The 15,981-nt window shown below is 41.1% G+C and overlaps 1 protein-coding gene across 2 annotated transcripts in view; it reads left to right on the top strand.

Moving 5' to 3' along the window:
- Positions 1–15,981, top strand: part of UBN2 (ubinuclein 2) — a 79,538-nt gene that overhangs the window by 18,686 nt on the left and 44,871 nt on the right. For both annotated transcript variants that reach the window (XM_070369195.1, XM_070369196.1), the window contains exon 3: positions 13,734–13,835. In XM_070369195.1, coding sequence (XP_070225296.1) covers positions 13,734–13,835 — 102 coding nt within the window. The remainder of the gene's footprint in view (positions 1–13,733; positions 13,836–15,981) is intronic.

Raw genomic sequence — 15,981 nt, 5'->3', positions numbered from 1 at the left:
TCTTTTTTTAAAATTATTTTTTCTTAAATAATTAAGGTATAGTTTATTTGTAATGTTGTATTAGTTTCTGCTGTACAGTAAAGTGAATCAGTTATACATGTATTCACCTTTTTTTAGATTCTGTTCCAATATAGGTCATTATAGACTATTGAGTAGAGTTCCCTGTGATATTCAGTAGGTTTTTATTAGTTACCTATTTTATACATAGTAATGTGTGTATGTCAATCCCAGTCTCCCAGTTTATCCCTGCCCCCTCAGCCTTTCCCCTTTGGGTAACCATAGTTTGTTTTCTATATCTGTGACTTTATTTCTCTTTTGTAAATAGGTTCATTTATACCATTTCCTTAGATTACACATATAAGTGATAACATATAGTATTTGTCTTTTTATGTCTGACTTCACTCAGTATGGTGATCTCTAGATCCATCCATGTTGCTGCAGATGGCATTATTTTGTTCTTTTTTAATGGCTGAGTAGTATTCCATTGTGTATATGTATAACTGTTTCATGTCTTGGCTATTGTAAACAGTGGTGAAATGAATATCTGGGTACATGTACCTTTTCAAATTATGGTTTTTCTCTGGTTATATGCCTAGAAGGGAGATTGCTAGATCATATGCCAGCTCCATTTTTAGTTTTTTTTGAAGAACCTTCATACTCTTCTCCATATTGCTTCTACCAGTTTATATTCTCATAAACAGAGTAGGAGGGTTCACTTTTCTCCACACGCTTTCCAGCATTTTCTGTTTGTAGATATTTTGATGATGGCCATTCTGACCAGTGTGAGGTGATAACCTCATTGTAGTTTTGATTTGCATGCCTCTGAAAGTGGAGAGTGAAAAAGTTGGCTTAAAGCTCAACATTCAGAAAACGAAGATCATGGCAACCGGTCCCATCACTTCATGGGAAATAGATGGGGAAACAGTGTAAACAGTGTCAGACTTTATTTTTCTGGGCTCCAGAATCACTGCGGATGGTGACTGCAGCCATGAAATTAAAAGACGCTTACTCCTTGGAAGGAAAGTTATGACCAACCTAGATAGCATATTCAAAAGCAGAGACATTACTTTGCCAACCAAGGTCCGTCTAGTCAAGGCTATGGTTTTTCCTGTGGTCATGTATGGATGTGAGAGTTGGACTGTGAAGAAGGCTGAGCACCGAAGAATTGATGCTTTTGAAGTGTGGTGTTGGAGAAGACTCTTGAGAGTCTCTTGGACTGCAAGGAGATCCAGCCAGTCCATTCTGAAGGAGATCAGCCCTGGGATTTCTTTGGAAGGAATGATGCTAAAGTAGAAACTCCAGTACTTTGGCCACCTCATGGGAAAAGTTGACTCATTGGAAAAGACTCTGATGCTGGGAGGGATTGGGGGCAGGAGGAGAAGGGGATGCCAGAGGATGAGATGGCTGGATGACATCGCTGACTTGATGGACGTGAGTCTTGGTGAACTCTGGGAGTTGGTGATGGACAGGGAGGCCTGGCGTGCCGCAATTCATGGGGTCGCAAAGAGTCGGACATAACTGAGTGACTGATCTGATCTGATCTGATCTGATAATTGGTGATGTTGTGAATCTTTTCATGTGTTTCTTAGCCATCTGTATGTTTTCTTTGGAGGACTGTTTGTTTAGAATTTCTGCCCATTCTTTGATTGGGTTCTTTGGTTTTTTATTTTTTTGATACTGAGCTGCATGAGCTGTTTGTGTATTTTAGAGATTAATACTTTGTTTGCAAATATTTTCTCTTATTCTCAGGGTTGCCTTTTCATCCTGCTTGTGGTTTCCTTTGCTGTGCAAGAGCTTTTAAGTTTAATTAGGTTCCATTTATTTATTTTTGTTTTTATCTTCATTACTCTGGGAAGTAGATCAAAAAAGACCTAGCTGTGATTTATGTCAGAGAGTGTTTAGCCTGTGTTTTCCTCTTAGGGATTTATAGTATCCAGTCTTACATTTAGATCTTTAATCCATTTTGAGTTTATTTTTTGTATGGTGTTAGAAAATTTTCTAATTTCATTCTTTAACATGTAGCTGTCCAGTTTTCTAGTACTACTTATTAAAGATACTGTCTTTTTTCCATATTGATATATTCTTGTCGCTTTTGTCACAGATTAGGTGACCATATGTGCGTGTATTTATCGCTGGAGTTTTATGGCAGTACCATACTGTTTTGATGACTGTAGTTTTGTAGTATAGTCTGAGGTCAGAAATCCTAATTGATTCAGCTCTGTTTTTCTCAATATTGCTATGGCTATTCAGGGTCTTTTGTGTTTACATAAAAATTGTAAAATCTTTTGCTCTAATTTTATGGAAAATGCTGTTGGTTATGATAGGAACTCCATTGCATCTGTAGATTACATGTTTCTTTCCATACCATGCACTTTTATCTGATACTTTTGGATCTAACTAGTGGTTCAGAGTAAGTTGAATTATCAAGTCAAATATGAAGTTTTAAAACTTTAGTTCTCAGTTCAGTAGCTCATTCCTGTCTGACTCTTTGTGATCCCATGGACTGCAGCATGCCAGGCCTCCCTGTCCATCACCAACTCCCAGAGCCTGCTCAAACTCATGTCCATTGAGTCGGTGATGCCATCCAACCATCTCATCCTCTGTCGTCCCCTTTTCCTCCCATCTTCAATCTTTCCCAACATCAGGGTCTTTTCCAATGAGTCAGTTCTTCACACCAGGTGGCCAAAGTATTGGAGCTTCAGCATCATTCCTTCCAATGAATATTCAGAACTGATTTCCTTTAGGATTGACTGGTTTGATCTCCTTGCTGTGCAAGGGACTCTTGAGAGTCTTCTCCAACACCACAGTTCAAAAGTATCAATTCTTTGGTGCTCAGCTTTGTTTATGGTCCAACTGTCACATCCATACATGACTACTGGAAAAATTATAGCTTTGACTAGATGGACCTTTGTCATCAAAGTAATGTCTCTGCTTTTTAATATGCTGTTTAGGCTTGTCGTAGCTTTTCTTCCAAAGAGCAAACGTCTTTTAATTTCATGGCGGCAGTCACCATCTGCAGTGACGTTGGAGCCCAACAAAATAACGTCTGTCACTGTTCCTCTTGTTTCCTGATCTATTTGCCATGAAGTGATGGGACCGGTACCATAATCTTCATTTTTTGAATGTTTAATTTTAAGCCAGCCTTTTCATTCTCCTCTTTCACTTTCATCAACAGGCTCTTCCATTCCTCTTTGCTTTATGCCATAAGGGTGGTGTCATCTGCATATCTCAGGTTACTGATATTTCTCCCAGCAATCTTGATTCCAGCTGGTGTTTCATCCATCCTGCCATTTCACATTATGTACTCTGCATATAAGTTAAATAAGCAGGGTGACAACATACGGCCTCGATGTACTGCTTTCCCAATTTGGAACCAGCCTGTTGTTCCATGTCCAGTTCTAACTGGTGCTTCTTGACCTGTGTACAGATATCTCAGGAGGCAAGTAAGGTGGTCTGGTATTCCCATCTCTTGAATTTTCCACAGTTTGTCATGATCCACATAGTCAAAGGCTTTGGCAGAGTCAATAAAGCAGAAGTAGATGTTTTTCTGGAACTCTCTTGCTTTTTTGATGATCCAGTGGATGGTAGCAATTTGATCTCTGGTTCCTTTGCCTTTTCTTTCTTTTTTTTTTTTAATTTTTATTTTTAAACTTTACATAATTGTATTAGTTTTGCCAAATATCAAAATGAATACGCCACAGGTATACATGTGTTCCCCATCCTGAACCCTCCTCCCTCCCCATACCATCCCTCTGAGTCATCCCAGTGCTCTAGCCCCACTCATCCAGTATCGTGCATCGAACCTGGACTGGCATCTCATTTCATACATGATATTTTACATGTTTCAATGCCATTCTCCCAAATCTTCCCACCCTCTCCCTCTCCCACAGAGTCCATAAGACTGTTCTATACATCAGTGTCTCTTGCTGTCTCGTACACAGGGTTATTGTTACCATCTTTCTAAATTCCATATATATGCGTTAGTATACTGTATTGGTGTTTTTCCTTCTGGCTTACTTCACTCTGTATAATAGGCTCCAGTTTCATCCACCTCATTAGAACTGATTCAAATGTATTCTTTTTAATGGCTGAGTAATACTCCATTGTGTATATGTACCATAGCTTTCTTATCCATTCATCTGCTGGTGGACATCTAGGTTGCTTCCATGTCCTGGCTATTATAAACAGTGCTGTTATGAACATTGGGGTACACGTGTCTCTTTCCCTTCTGGTTTCCTCAGTGTGTATGCCTAGCAGTGGGATTGCTGGGTCATAAGGCAGTTCTATTTCCAGTTTTTTAAGGAATCTCCACACTGTTCTCCATAGTGGCTGTACTAGTTTGCATTCCCACCAACAGTGTAAGAGGGTTCCCTTTTCTCCACACCCTCTCCAGCATTTATTATTTGTAGACTTCTGGATCGCAGCTATTCTGACTGGTATGAAATGGTACCTCATAGTGGTTTTGATTTGCATTTCTCTGATAATGAGTGATGTTGAGCATCTTTTCATGTGTTTGTTAGCCCTCTGTATGTCTTCTTTGGAGAAATGTCTATTTAGTTCTTTGGCCCATTTTTTGATTGGGTCATTTATTTTTCTGGAGTTGAGCTGTAGGAGTTGCTTATATATTTTTGAGATTAGTTGTTTGTCAGTTGCTTCATTTGCTATTATTTTCTCCCATTCTGAAGGCTGTCTTGTCACCTTGCTGATAGTTTCCTTTGATGTGCAGAAGCTTTTAAGGTTAATTAGGTCCCATTTGTTTATTTTTGCTTTTATTTCCAATATTCTGGGAGGTGGGTCATAGAGGATCCTGTTGTGATGTATGTCAGATAGTCCTCTGCCTTTTCTAAGACCAGCTTGAACATCTGAAAGTTCTCGGTTCACATACTGTTGAAGCCTGGCTTGGAGAATTTTGACCATTACCTTGCTAGCGTTTGAGATGAGTGCAGTTGTGCAGTAGTTTGAACATTGTTTGGCATTGCCTTTCTTTGGAATGAGAACTCACCTTTTCCAGTCCTATGACCACTGGTGAGTTTTCCAAATTTGCTTGCCTATGGAGTGCAGCACTTTCACAGCATCATCTTTTAGGACTTGAAATAGCTCAGCTGGAATTCCATCACCTCTACTACCTTTGTTCATAGTGATGCTTCTTAAGGCCCACTTGACTTTGCACTCCAAGATGGCTGGCTCTAGTGAGTGATCACACCATCGTGATTATCTTGGTCGTGAAGATCCTTTTTGTACAGTTCTTCCATGTATTCTTGCCACCTCTTCTTAATAGCTTCTGCTTCTGTTAGTTCCATACCGTTTCTGTCCTTTATTGTGCCCATCTTTGCATGAAATGTTCCCTTGATATCGCTAATTTTCTTGAAGAGATCTCTAGTCTTTCCCATTCTATTGTTTTCCTCTATTTCTTTGCATTGATCACTTAGGAACGCTTTCATATCTCTCCTTGCTGTTCTTTGGAATTCTGCATTATGATGGGTATATCTTTTCTTTTTTCATTTGCCTTTAGCATCTCTTTTTTTTCTCAGCTGTTTGTAAGGCCTCCTCAGACAACCATTTTGCCTTTTTGCATTTGTTTTTCTTGGGAATGGTCTCAATCACTGACTCCTCTACAATGTCATGAACCACTGTTCATGGTTCATCAGGCACTCTGAAAGTGAAAAGTGAAGTTGCTCAGTCGTGTCTGACTCTTTGCGACCCCATGGACTATAGCCTACCAGGCTCCTCTGTCCATGAGATTTTCCAGGCAATAGTACTAGAGTGGATTGCCATTTTCTTCTCCAGGGGATCTTCCCAACCCAGGGATCGAACCCAGGTCTCCTGCATTGTAGACAGATGCTTTACCATCTGAGCCACCTATCAGATCTAATCCCTTGAATCTATTTGTCACTTCCACTGTATAATCATAAGGGATTTTATTTAGGTCGTACCTGAATGGTCTAGTGGTTTTCCCTACTTTCTTCAATTTCAGTGTGCATTTTGCAATAAGGAGTTCACGATCTGAGCCACAGTCAGCTCTGAGTCTGACCGTATAGAGCTTCTCCATCTTTGGCTGCAAATATATAATCAGTCTGATTTGGTATTGATCATTGGTGATGTCCATGTGTAGAGTCATTTCTTGTGTTGTTGGAAGAGGGTGTTTGCTAAGATCAGTGCATTCTGTTGGGAAAACTCTTGTTAGCTTTTGCCCTGCTTTGTTTTGTACTCCAAGGTCAAACTTGCTTATTACTTCAGGTATCTCTTGACTTCCTACTTTTGCATTCCAGTCCCCTATGATGAAAAGGACATATTTTTTTCGGTTTTATTTCTAGAAGGTCTTGTAGGCCATCATAGAACTGTTCAACTTCAGCTTCTTCAGCATTAGTGGTTGGGGCATAGGCTTGGATTACTGTGATATTGAATGGTTTGCCTTGGAAACGAACAGAGATTATTCTGTTATCTTTGAGGTTGCACCCAAGTACTGCATTTCAGACTGTTTTGTTGACTCTGAGGGCTACTGCATTTCTTTTAAGGGATTCTTGCCCACAGTAGTGTATATAATGGTCATCTGAATTAAATTCGCCCATTCCAATCCATTTTAGTTCACTGATTCCTAAAATGTCAATGTTCATTCTTGCCATCTTCTGTTTGACCACTTCCAATTTATCCTGATTCATGGACCTAACATCCCAGGTTCCTATGCAGTATTGTTCTTTACAGCATCAGACTTTACTTCCATCACCAGTCACATCCACAACTGGGCATTGTCTTTGCTTTGGCTCCATCTCTTCATTCATTCTGGTGTTATTCTCCACTCTTCTCCAGTAACATATTGGGCACCTACTGACCTGGGACTTCATCTTTCAGTGTCATATCTTTTTGCCTTTTCATCCTGTTCAGGGGGTTTTCAAGGCAAGAATACTGAAGTGGTTTGCCATTCTTTTCTCCAGTGGACCATGTTTTGTCAGAACTCTCCACCATGACCTGTTCATCTTGGGTGACCCTACATAGCATGGGTCATAGTTTCATTGAGTTAGAGAAGGCTGTGGTTCATGTGATCAGTTTGATTAGTTTTCTGTGATTGTGGTTTTCATTCTGTCTGCCCTCTGATGAATAAGGATAAGAGCCTTATGGAAGCTTCCTGATGGGGACACTGACTGAGGGGGAAACTGGGTCTTGTTCTGATGGGTAGGGCCTTGCTCAGTAAATCTTTAATCCAATTTTCTGTTGATGGGTGGAACTGTGTTCCATCCTTCTTGTTTGGCTTGAGGCCAAACTGTGGACCCGTGCCTCCACTGGAGACTCCTGGACACTCTTAGGCAAGTCTGACTCAGTCTCTTTTGGGAACACTGCTCCTTTCTCCTGGCTACTGGTGCACACAAGGTTTTGTTTGTGCCCTCCAAGAGTCTGTTTCCCCAGTCCGGTGCAAGTTGTGTAATCAAATCCCACTGGCCTCCAAAGTCAGATTCCCTGGGGGTTCTCAGTTCCTTTGCCAGATCCCCAGTTTGGGAAATCTGTTGTGGGTCCTAGAATTTTCTTAACAGTGTGAGAATATCTTTGATATAATTGTTCTGCAGTTTGTGGGTCATCTGCTCAGCAGCTCTGTGGTGGGTATAGCTGCATGTCCTAGGTCTACTGCAGCCAGAGCTAAGAGTATGGAAGAATCTTTGCAGATTCTTTTCGATTGCTTTCCAAGAGTTTTATTGGTATACTCTTGAAACCATTTATCACAGATTGGGACTTGAACCCATGTACTGGGACTTGAACCCAGCCAAAACCCAGTTTGGGACTCAAATCCACATGGCTGTGACTCAAACTCAACCAGAACCGTGCTTGGGACTTGAACCCACATGGCTGGGACTCAGTTCAGTTCAGTTGCTCAGTCATGTCTGACTCTTTGCAATCCCATGAATCACAGCACGCCAGGCCTCCCTGTCCATCAGCAACTCCTGGAGTTCACTCAAATTCATGTCCATCGAGTCAGTGATGTCATCCAGCCATTTCATCCTCTGGCGTCCCCTTCTCCTCCTGCCTTCAATCCCTCCCAGCATCAGGGTCTTTTCCAATGAGTCAGCTCTTCGCATGAGGTGGCCAAACTATTGGAGTTTCAGCTTCAGCATCAGTCCTTCCAGTGAACACCCAGAACTGATCTCCTTTAGGATTGACTGGTTGGATCTCCTTGCAGTCCAAGGGACTCTCAAGAGTCTTCTCCAACACCACAGTTCAAAAGCATCAATTCTTCGGCTCTCAGCTTTCTTCACAGTCCAACTTTCACATCCATACATGACCACTGGAAGAACCATAGCTTTGACTAGACAGACCTTTGTTGGCAAAATAATGTCTCTGCTTTTCAATATGCTATCTAGGTTGGTCATAACTTTCCTTCCAAGGAGTAAGCATCTTTTAATTTCATGGCTGCAGTCACCATCTACAGTGATTTTGGAGCCCCAAAAAATAAAGTCTGCCACTGTTTCCACTCTTGCCCCATCTATTTCCCATGAAGTGATGGGACCCGATGCCATGATCTTCATTTTCTGAATGTTGAGCTTTAAGCCAGATTTTTCACTCTCCTCTTCCACTTTTCATCAGGAGGCTTTTTAGTTCCTCTTCACTTTCTGCCATAAGGGTGGTGTCATCTGCATATCTGAGGTTATTGATATTTCTCCCGGCAATCTTGATTCCAGCTTGTGCTTCTTCCAGCCCAGCGTTTCTCGTGATATACTCTGCATATAAGTTAAATAAGCAGGGTGACAATATACAGCCTTGACGTATTCCTTTTCGTATTTGGAACCAGTCTGTTGTTCCATGTCCAGTTCTAACTGTTGCTTCCTGACCTGCATATAGGTTTCTCAAGAGGCAGGTCAGGTGGTCTGGTATTCCCATCTCTTTCAGAATTTTCCATAGTTTATTGTGATCCACACAGGCAAAGGCTTTGGCATAGTCAATAAAGCAGAAATAGATGTTTTTCTGGAACTCTCTTGCTTTTTCGATGATCCAGTGGATGTTGGCAATTTGATCTCTGGTTCCTCTGCCTTTTCTAAAACCAGCTTGAGCATCTGGAAGTTCATGGTTCACATATTGCTGAAGCCTACTAAGAATATAATCAATCTGCTTTTGGTATTGACCATCTGGTGATGTCCATGTATAGAGTCTTCTCTTATGTTGTTGGAAGAGGGTGTTTGCTATGACCAGTATGTTCTCTTGGCAAAACTCTGTTAGCCTTTGGCCTACTTCATTTTGGTCTCCAAGGTCAAACTTGCCCGTTAGGCCAGGTATCTCTTGACTTCCTACTTTTGCATTCCAGTCCCCTATAATGAAAAGGACATCTTTTTTGGGTGTTAGTTCTAGAAGGTCTTGTAGGCCTTCATAGAAGCGTTCAACTTCAGCTTCTTCAGCGTTACTGATTGGTGCCCAGACTTGGATTATTGTGACATTGAATGGTTTGCCTTGGAAAGGAACAGAGATCCTTCTGTCATTTTTGAGATTGCATCCAAGTACTGCATTTCGGACTCTTTTGTTGACCAGGATGACTACTCCATTTCCTCTCAGGGATTGCCCACAGTCGTAGATATAATGGTCATCTGAGTTAAATTCACCCATTCCAGTCCATTTTAATTTACTGATTCCTATAATGTCGATGTTCACTCTTGTCATCTCCTGTTTGACCACTACCAGTTTGCCTTGATTCATGAACCTAACATTCCAGGTTCCTATTACCAACCTAGACAGCATATTAAAAAGCAGAGACATTACTTTGCCAACAAAGGTCCGTCTAGTTAAGGCTATGGTTTTTCCAGTAGTCATGTATGGATCTGAGAGTTGGACTATAAAGAAAGCTGAGTGTAGAAAAATTAATGCTTTTGAACTATGGTGTTGAAGAAGACTCCAAGAGTCCATTGGACTGCAAGGAGATCCAACCAGTCCATCCTAAAGGAAATCAGTTCTGAATATTCATTGGAAGGACTGATGCTGAAGCTGAAACTCTAATACTTTGGCCACCTGATGTGAAGAACTGAGTCATTTGAAAAGACGCTGATGCTAGGAAAGATTGAAGGCATAAAGAGAAGGGGACAACAGAGGATGAGATGGTTGGATGGCATCACTGACTCAGTGGACATGAGTTTGAATAAACCCTGGGAGTTGGTGATGGACAGGGAGGGCTGGCATGCTGCAGTACATGGGGTTGCAAAGAGTCGGACATAACTGAGCGACTGAACTTACTGACTGATGCAGTATTGCTCTTTATAGCATCGTACTTTACTTCCATCACCAGTCACATCCTCAACTGGTTGTTGTTTTTGCTTTGGCTCCATCTCTTCATTCTTTCTGAAGTTATTTCTCCACTGGTCTTCAGTAGCATATTGGGCACCTGTTGACCTGGGGAATTCATCTTTCAGTGTCCTGTCTTTTTGCCTTTTCATACTGTACATACTGTTTGTACTGAGAAATCTGTATGCAGGTCAAGAAGCAATAGTTAGAAGTGGACATGGAACAACAGACTGGTTCTGAATTGGAAAAGGAGTATATCAAGGCTGTATATTGTCACTCTGCTTATTTAACTTATATGCAGAGTACATCATAAGAAATGCCAGGCTGGATGAAGCACAAGGTGGAATCAAGATTGCCAGGAGAAGTATCAATAACCTCAGATATGCAGATGAAAGCACCCTTACGGCTGAAAGCGAGGAAGAACTAAAGAGCCTCTTGATGAAAGTGAAAGAGGAGAGTGAGAAAGCTGGCTTAAAACTCAACATTCAGAAAATGAAGATCATGGTATCTGGTCCCATCACTTCATGGTAAATAGATGGGGAAACAATGGGAACAGTGACAGACTTTATTTTCTTGGGCTCCAAAATCACTGCAGATGGTGACTGTCAGCCATGAAATTAAAAGACGTTCGCTTCGTGGAAGAAAAGCTCTGACAAACCTAAATAGCATATTAAAAAGCAGAGACATTACTTTGATGACAAAGGTCCATCTAGTCAAACTGTAGATTTTCCAGTGGTCATGTATGGATGTGAGAGTTGGACCATAAACAAAGCTGAGCACTGAAGAACGGATGCTTTTGAACTGTGGTGTTGGAGTAGACTCTTGAGAATTCCTTGGACTGCAAGGAGATCAAACCAGTCAGTTCTAAAGGAAATCACTCTTGAATATTCATTGGAAGGACTGATGCTGAAGCTGAAGATTCAACACTTTGGCCACCTGGTGTGAAGAACGGACTCGTTTGAAGAGACCGTTATGCTGGGAAAGATTGAAGGTGGGAGGAAACGGAGACGACAGAGGATGAGATGGTTGGATGGCATCACTGACTCAATGGATGTGAGTTTGAGCAAGCTCCAGGAGTTGGTGATGGACAGGGAAGCCTGGCATGCTGGAGTCCATGGGGTCGCAAAGAGTTGGACACAAGTGAGCGACTGTACTGAACTGAACTCAGTCATCTTATCCAGCAAAATAAAAGGGTTTCCACTCTGTGTTGGTATGGCAGAAAGTGAAGAGGAACTCAAAAGCCTCTTGATGAAAGTGAAAGTGAAGAGTGAAAAAGTTGGCTTAAAGCTCAACATTCAGAAAATGAAGATCATGGCATCCAGTCCCATCACTTCATGGGAAGTAGATGGGGAAACAGTGGAAACAGTGTCAGACTTTATCTTTTTGGGCTCCAGAATCACTGCGGATGGTGACTGCAGCCATGAAATTAAAAGACGCTTACTCCTTGGAAGGAAAGTTATGACCAACCTAGATAGCATATTCAAAAGCAGAGACATTACTTTGCCAACAAAGGTCCGTCTAGTCAAGGCTATGGTTTTTCCTGTGGTCATGTATGGATGTGAGAGTTGGATTGTGAAGAAGGCTGAGCACCGAAGAATTGATGCTTTTGAAGTGTGGTGTTGGAGAAGACTCTTGAGAGTCCCTTGGACTGCAAGGAGATCCAACCAGTCCATTCTGAAGGAGATCAGCCCTGGGATTTCTTTGGAGGGAATGATGCTGAAGCTGAAACTCCAGTACTTTGGCCACCTCATGCAAAGAGTTGACTCATTGGAAAAGACTCTGATGCTGGGAGGGATTGGGGGCAGGAGGAGAAGGGGACGCCAGAGGATGAGATGGCTGGATAGCATCACTCACTCGATGGACTTGAGTTTGAGTGAACTCCAGGAGTTTGTGATGGACAGGGAAGCCTGGCGTGCTGCGATTCACGGGGTCGCAAAGAGTCAGACACGACTGAGCGACTGAACTGAACTGAAAATCTTGAAACGTGAGCAACTACTTTATCTCACACCAAAATGACACTCTTGCTGGTGATGGTATTGTAATGGTTTTATTCAATGAAAAGCATACAATGAAGTCATAGTTATGGGGGGTAGGTTCTTTTTAACATTAATATGCAATACAAACAAAGCATTTACTCAGAATTACCTTACAAAATTACCTAAAAAGGAAATATTTTATGTTGGAGACATTTCTCAGTAAGTTTGTCATAATTTTTTTTTTAATGTGAACACTGGAAGAGATCCCCATTTCTTCACGTGGAAATAGATGAAGTAATTTGCTTTCATTTGAGAGCCATGTTGCAAAAAACTCAGCCATCTTTCACCGGTGGAAGAAATGGTGAAATGAACTGTGCATTGAGAGACACATGCACTGTGGAAATATAAGCCATAGGAGAGTTAGGTCTCATGTATTACAGCCTCTACAGGGCTCGTTCGCACTCAGTGGTGGCATGTGGGCAGGCAGTACCCTTAGCACTGTTGGTTTTCTCTCTGCTTTCTGAGCCTTCTTTTCCTGACTCCTGCTTCACAGCAGGTTTGACGTGGTTTTTCTCAGTAGTGACTTAACTATAGTTACCAAAACTAGGAAATTGGCATTGGCACAGTCCAGTTAACTAGACTACAGACTTTACTCAGATTTCACCAGTTTCTCCATGCATTCATTTTTTATTTTCTTGTATGTCTATGTGTATAATTAACTCTAGGACATTAAAAATACTTTTAAGAATAGTTTGGATTTACAGAAAAGTTGAAAAGAAAATACAAAGAATTTTCATATAGTTTTCACCCACTCTCCCCTATAACATCTTATGATTCTATAGCAGACTTGTTACAACTAACAAACCAACTTTGGTACATCACTATTAATCGATGTTGCAGTTTATTCAAGATTTGCTTATTTCCCCCAGTGTCCTTTTTTAGTGCCTGCACGCCAGGCAGGAGAGCAGATCACATTTCGTTTTTCTATCTAAGCTTGTCTAGACTATGACATTTTTCAGATTTTTCTTGTTTTTTATAATCTTGACCACTTTGAGGAATACTTGTAAGAATTCCTCAAATACTGGTTGCTTATAAGAATGTCCCTCAGTTGAGTTTGGTGTTTTTCTTGTGGTTCTGTTTGTCATGATGTTTATCTCACGGTTAACCGATAACTGAGGCGACAGGCTTTTGAGAGGAAGACTGCAAAGTTTCAGTGCCATTTGTGTCGCATCGTGTCAAGAGTAACGCTATATCAGTATGACTTATACTGTTGGTGTCGACCTTGATCATGTGGCTGAGTAACGTTAGCCAGGTTTTTCACTGCAAACTTACTTTGAAAGTGAGTCCCTAAGTACAGCTTTCGTTCAAGATGTGAGGGGATTTAAATTCAACCTCCTGAGGGGTATTATTTACAGAAGTCATTTGCAGATTCTTCTGACAGGTATTTTATAATTTAATGGAAACAACATGAGTACTGATTCAGTCTAACATATCTGTTCTTCACAGGGTGGGAAGCCCCGTAAACACCGGAGGGATCGGCTACAAGATTTAATCGATATAGGCTTTGGCTATGATGAGACAGATCCGTTTATTGATAACTCAGAGGCTGTGAGTAATTTGTCTTTAATATAATAGCACTTCTTTGTTTATTTGGGTAGTGGAATTCAAAGTTAAAGTAAATGTTTCAGCAAGTGTTTTTACTAATTCCCTTTTGATGTATGTCTAAATCAGTTACAGTTTGGGTAATTCCCTGGCATTCCACTGCTTAGCATGCGGTGCTTTCTTGGTCGGAGCCTGGGTTCGATCCTTGGTTGGGAAACTAAAATCCCAAAAGCTGCATGGTGTAGCCAAAGAAAAAAATAAGTTTCCAGTTTTATGTGCTTATAAGTAATTGAGCCATCAGTAATATACATTTCTCTTTGTGTACTTGAGTATGCATGTAATATAATTATAGTTAAAATTATATGTATAGGTTAAGTTTCTAGTAGTGGGATTTATTGATCAGAGAGTATTTCCATCTTGAGTTTTTAATCGACGTTCCCAGGGGCAGGTGTGTTTTGAAACGCCTTCCAGATCAGAACCATGAGATTTTGAAGACTGGGGCTGCTGGGTTGTAGTTAATCTGGCAAATACCTTGAAATTGTGCTTCATGGTTTTATTGCTGCCAATCCTTACTACAGTGGTGATAGTTGAATGCTGTCCTTCATCACAGTCTGTTTTGATGAAGCCCTACAGCTTTCCCCCTGGAATCTTCTTTCTCTTATAAAGGAAGAGGAATTCAGGAGAGCATTTCACAACTACAACAGTGCATTGGTCACATAGCAAATAAATAAAGGCATGTCATGTTTAGGGGTTGGTAAGTTGTATGTTCTTACATTCTTCTCAGCGTGCTGGAATAATCTAATCCCTGCATTATGATATCCCCTGCACTGTGTAGTGACTGCTTAGAATATACAGAAAGTGACAGTAAGGTGGCCGTTGGACTACCCACAAATTCGTACCTCTTTTTCCTGTTACTACAGTGCTTGGTTGTGTAGCGGATGACAAGGCGTGTAGTGGTAGGGAAGTGATAGGAAGGACTTCCAGCATGAGGCGTACATACCCTGTCATACTCCTATGTTACTTTGGTTTCCTGACATAAACTGGTTTGCAAGCCTACTCTGTAGGAGTAAAATGTTGACAGTATCCTTTGGAGTTGAGAGGACTTTGTGTTACCAAAAAGGTTGTCAGCCTTTTTGTAGGTTCGGGCATGGAATGGTCTCAAAGAGTTTTGACCTTGATTTGACATTGAAGTCAAAAGTCCTAGATTCTAGACTCCACTTGTTTTCTAATTCACTATGGACCAGGAGCAAGTCTTTTATTTTAGCATCACCCAGTTTTCTCTGTTACGACTGACTTGCCCAGCACAATTATGTACTCTGAGACTCAAGATAATGACATGCTGCAAAGCCTGCGTAGGTGCTCAGTCGCTTCATTTGTGCCCAGCTTGTTGCGATCCCATGGACCGTGTAGCCCATCACGTTCCCCTGTCCATAGGATTTCATAGGCAAGAATATTGGAGGGGTTTGCCGTTTCCTTCTCCAGGGGATTTTCCCAACCCAGGGATCGAACTCATCTCTCCTACTGCTCCTGCAGGTGGATTCTTTACCAGTGTGCCACCAGGGAGGCCCATCGAAAAGCATAAAGCAAGTATAAAGCAACGGTACTGATGTTAACACTCTATGTAAAGTAGATTTTCAATTCTAAATAACCCAAGAGGAAACTCAGCCATGGCCATATATAAATGAATATTGCATGTACTCAGGCTTACATAAATAGCATTTAAAATTTTTTAATTAATTTTTTTTATTGAAGGATAATTGCTTTACTGGATTTTGTTGTTTTCTGTCAAACCTCAACATGAATCAGCAATAGGAATACATATATCCCCTCCCTTTTGAACTTCCCTCCCATGTCCCTCCCCATCCCCGCCCCCAGTTGATACAGAGCCCTTGTTTGAGTTTAATTAGTAAACCTAATTTTTTTAGAGCAGTTTGAGGTTCACAGGAAAATTGAATGGAAGGTGCAGAAATTGCCCATATACTCCTTGCCCTCACAACATGCACTGCTTCCCCCATTATCAGTGTTCCCCCACCAGAGTGGTATACTAGTCACAGGGGGAAAATCTGCATCAACACATCATCACCCAGAGTCCACAGTTGACCTCAGATTCACTCTTGGTGTTGTACGTTCTATGGATTTTAACAAATGTATA

The sequence above is a fragment of the Bos mutus genome, chromosome 4 (assembly GCF_027580195.1).
Source record: "Bos mutus isolate GX-2022 chromosome 4, NWIPB_WYAK_1.1, whole genome shotgun sequence".
Lineage (NCBI taxonomy): Eukaryota > Metazoa > Chordata > Mammalia > Artiodactyla > Bovidae > Bos > Bos mutus.
The sequence above is the reverse complement of the archived record's forward strand: the minus strand, read 5'-3'. Positions and strand labels throughout refer to the sequence as shown.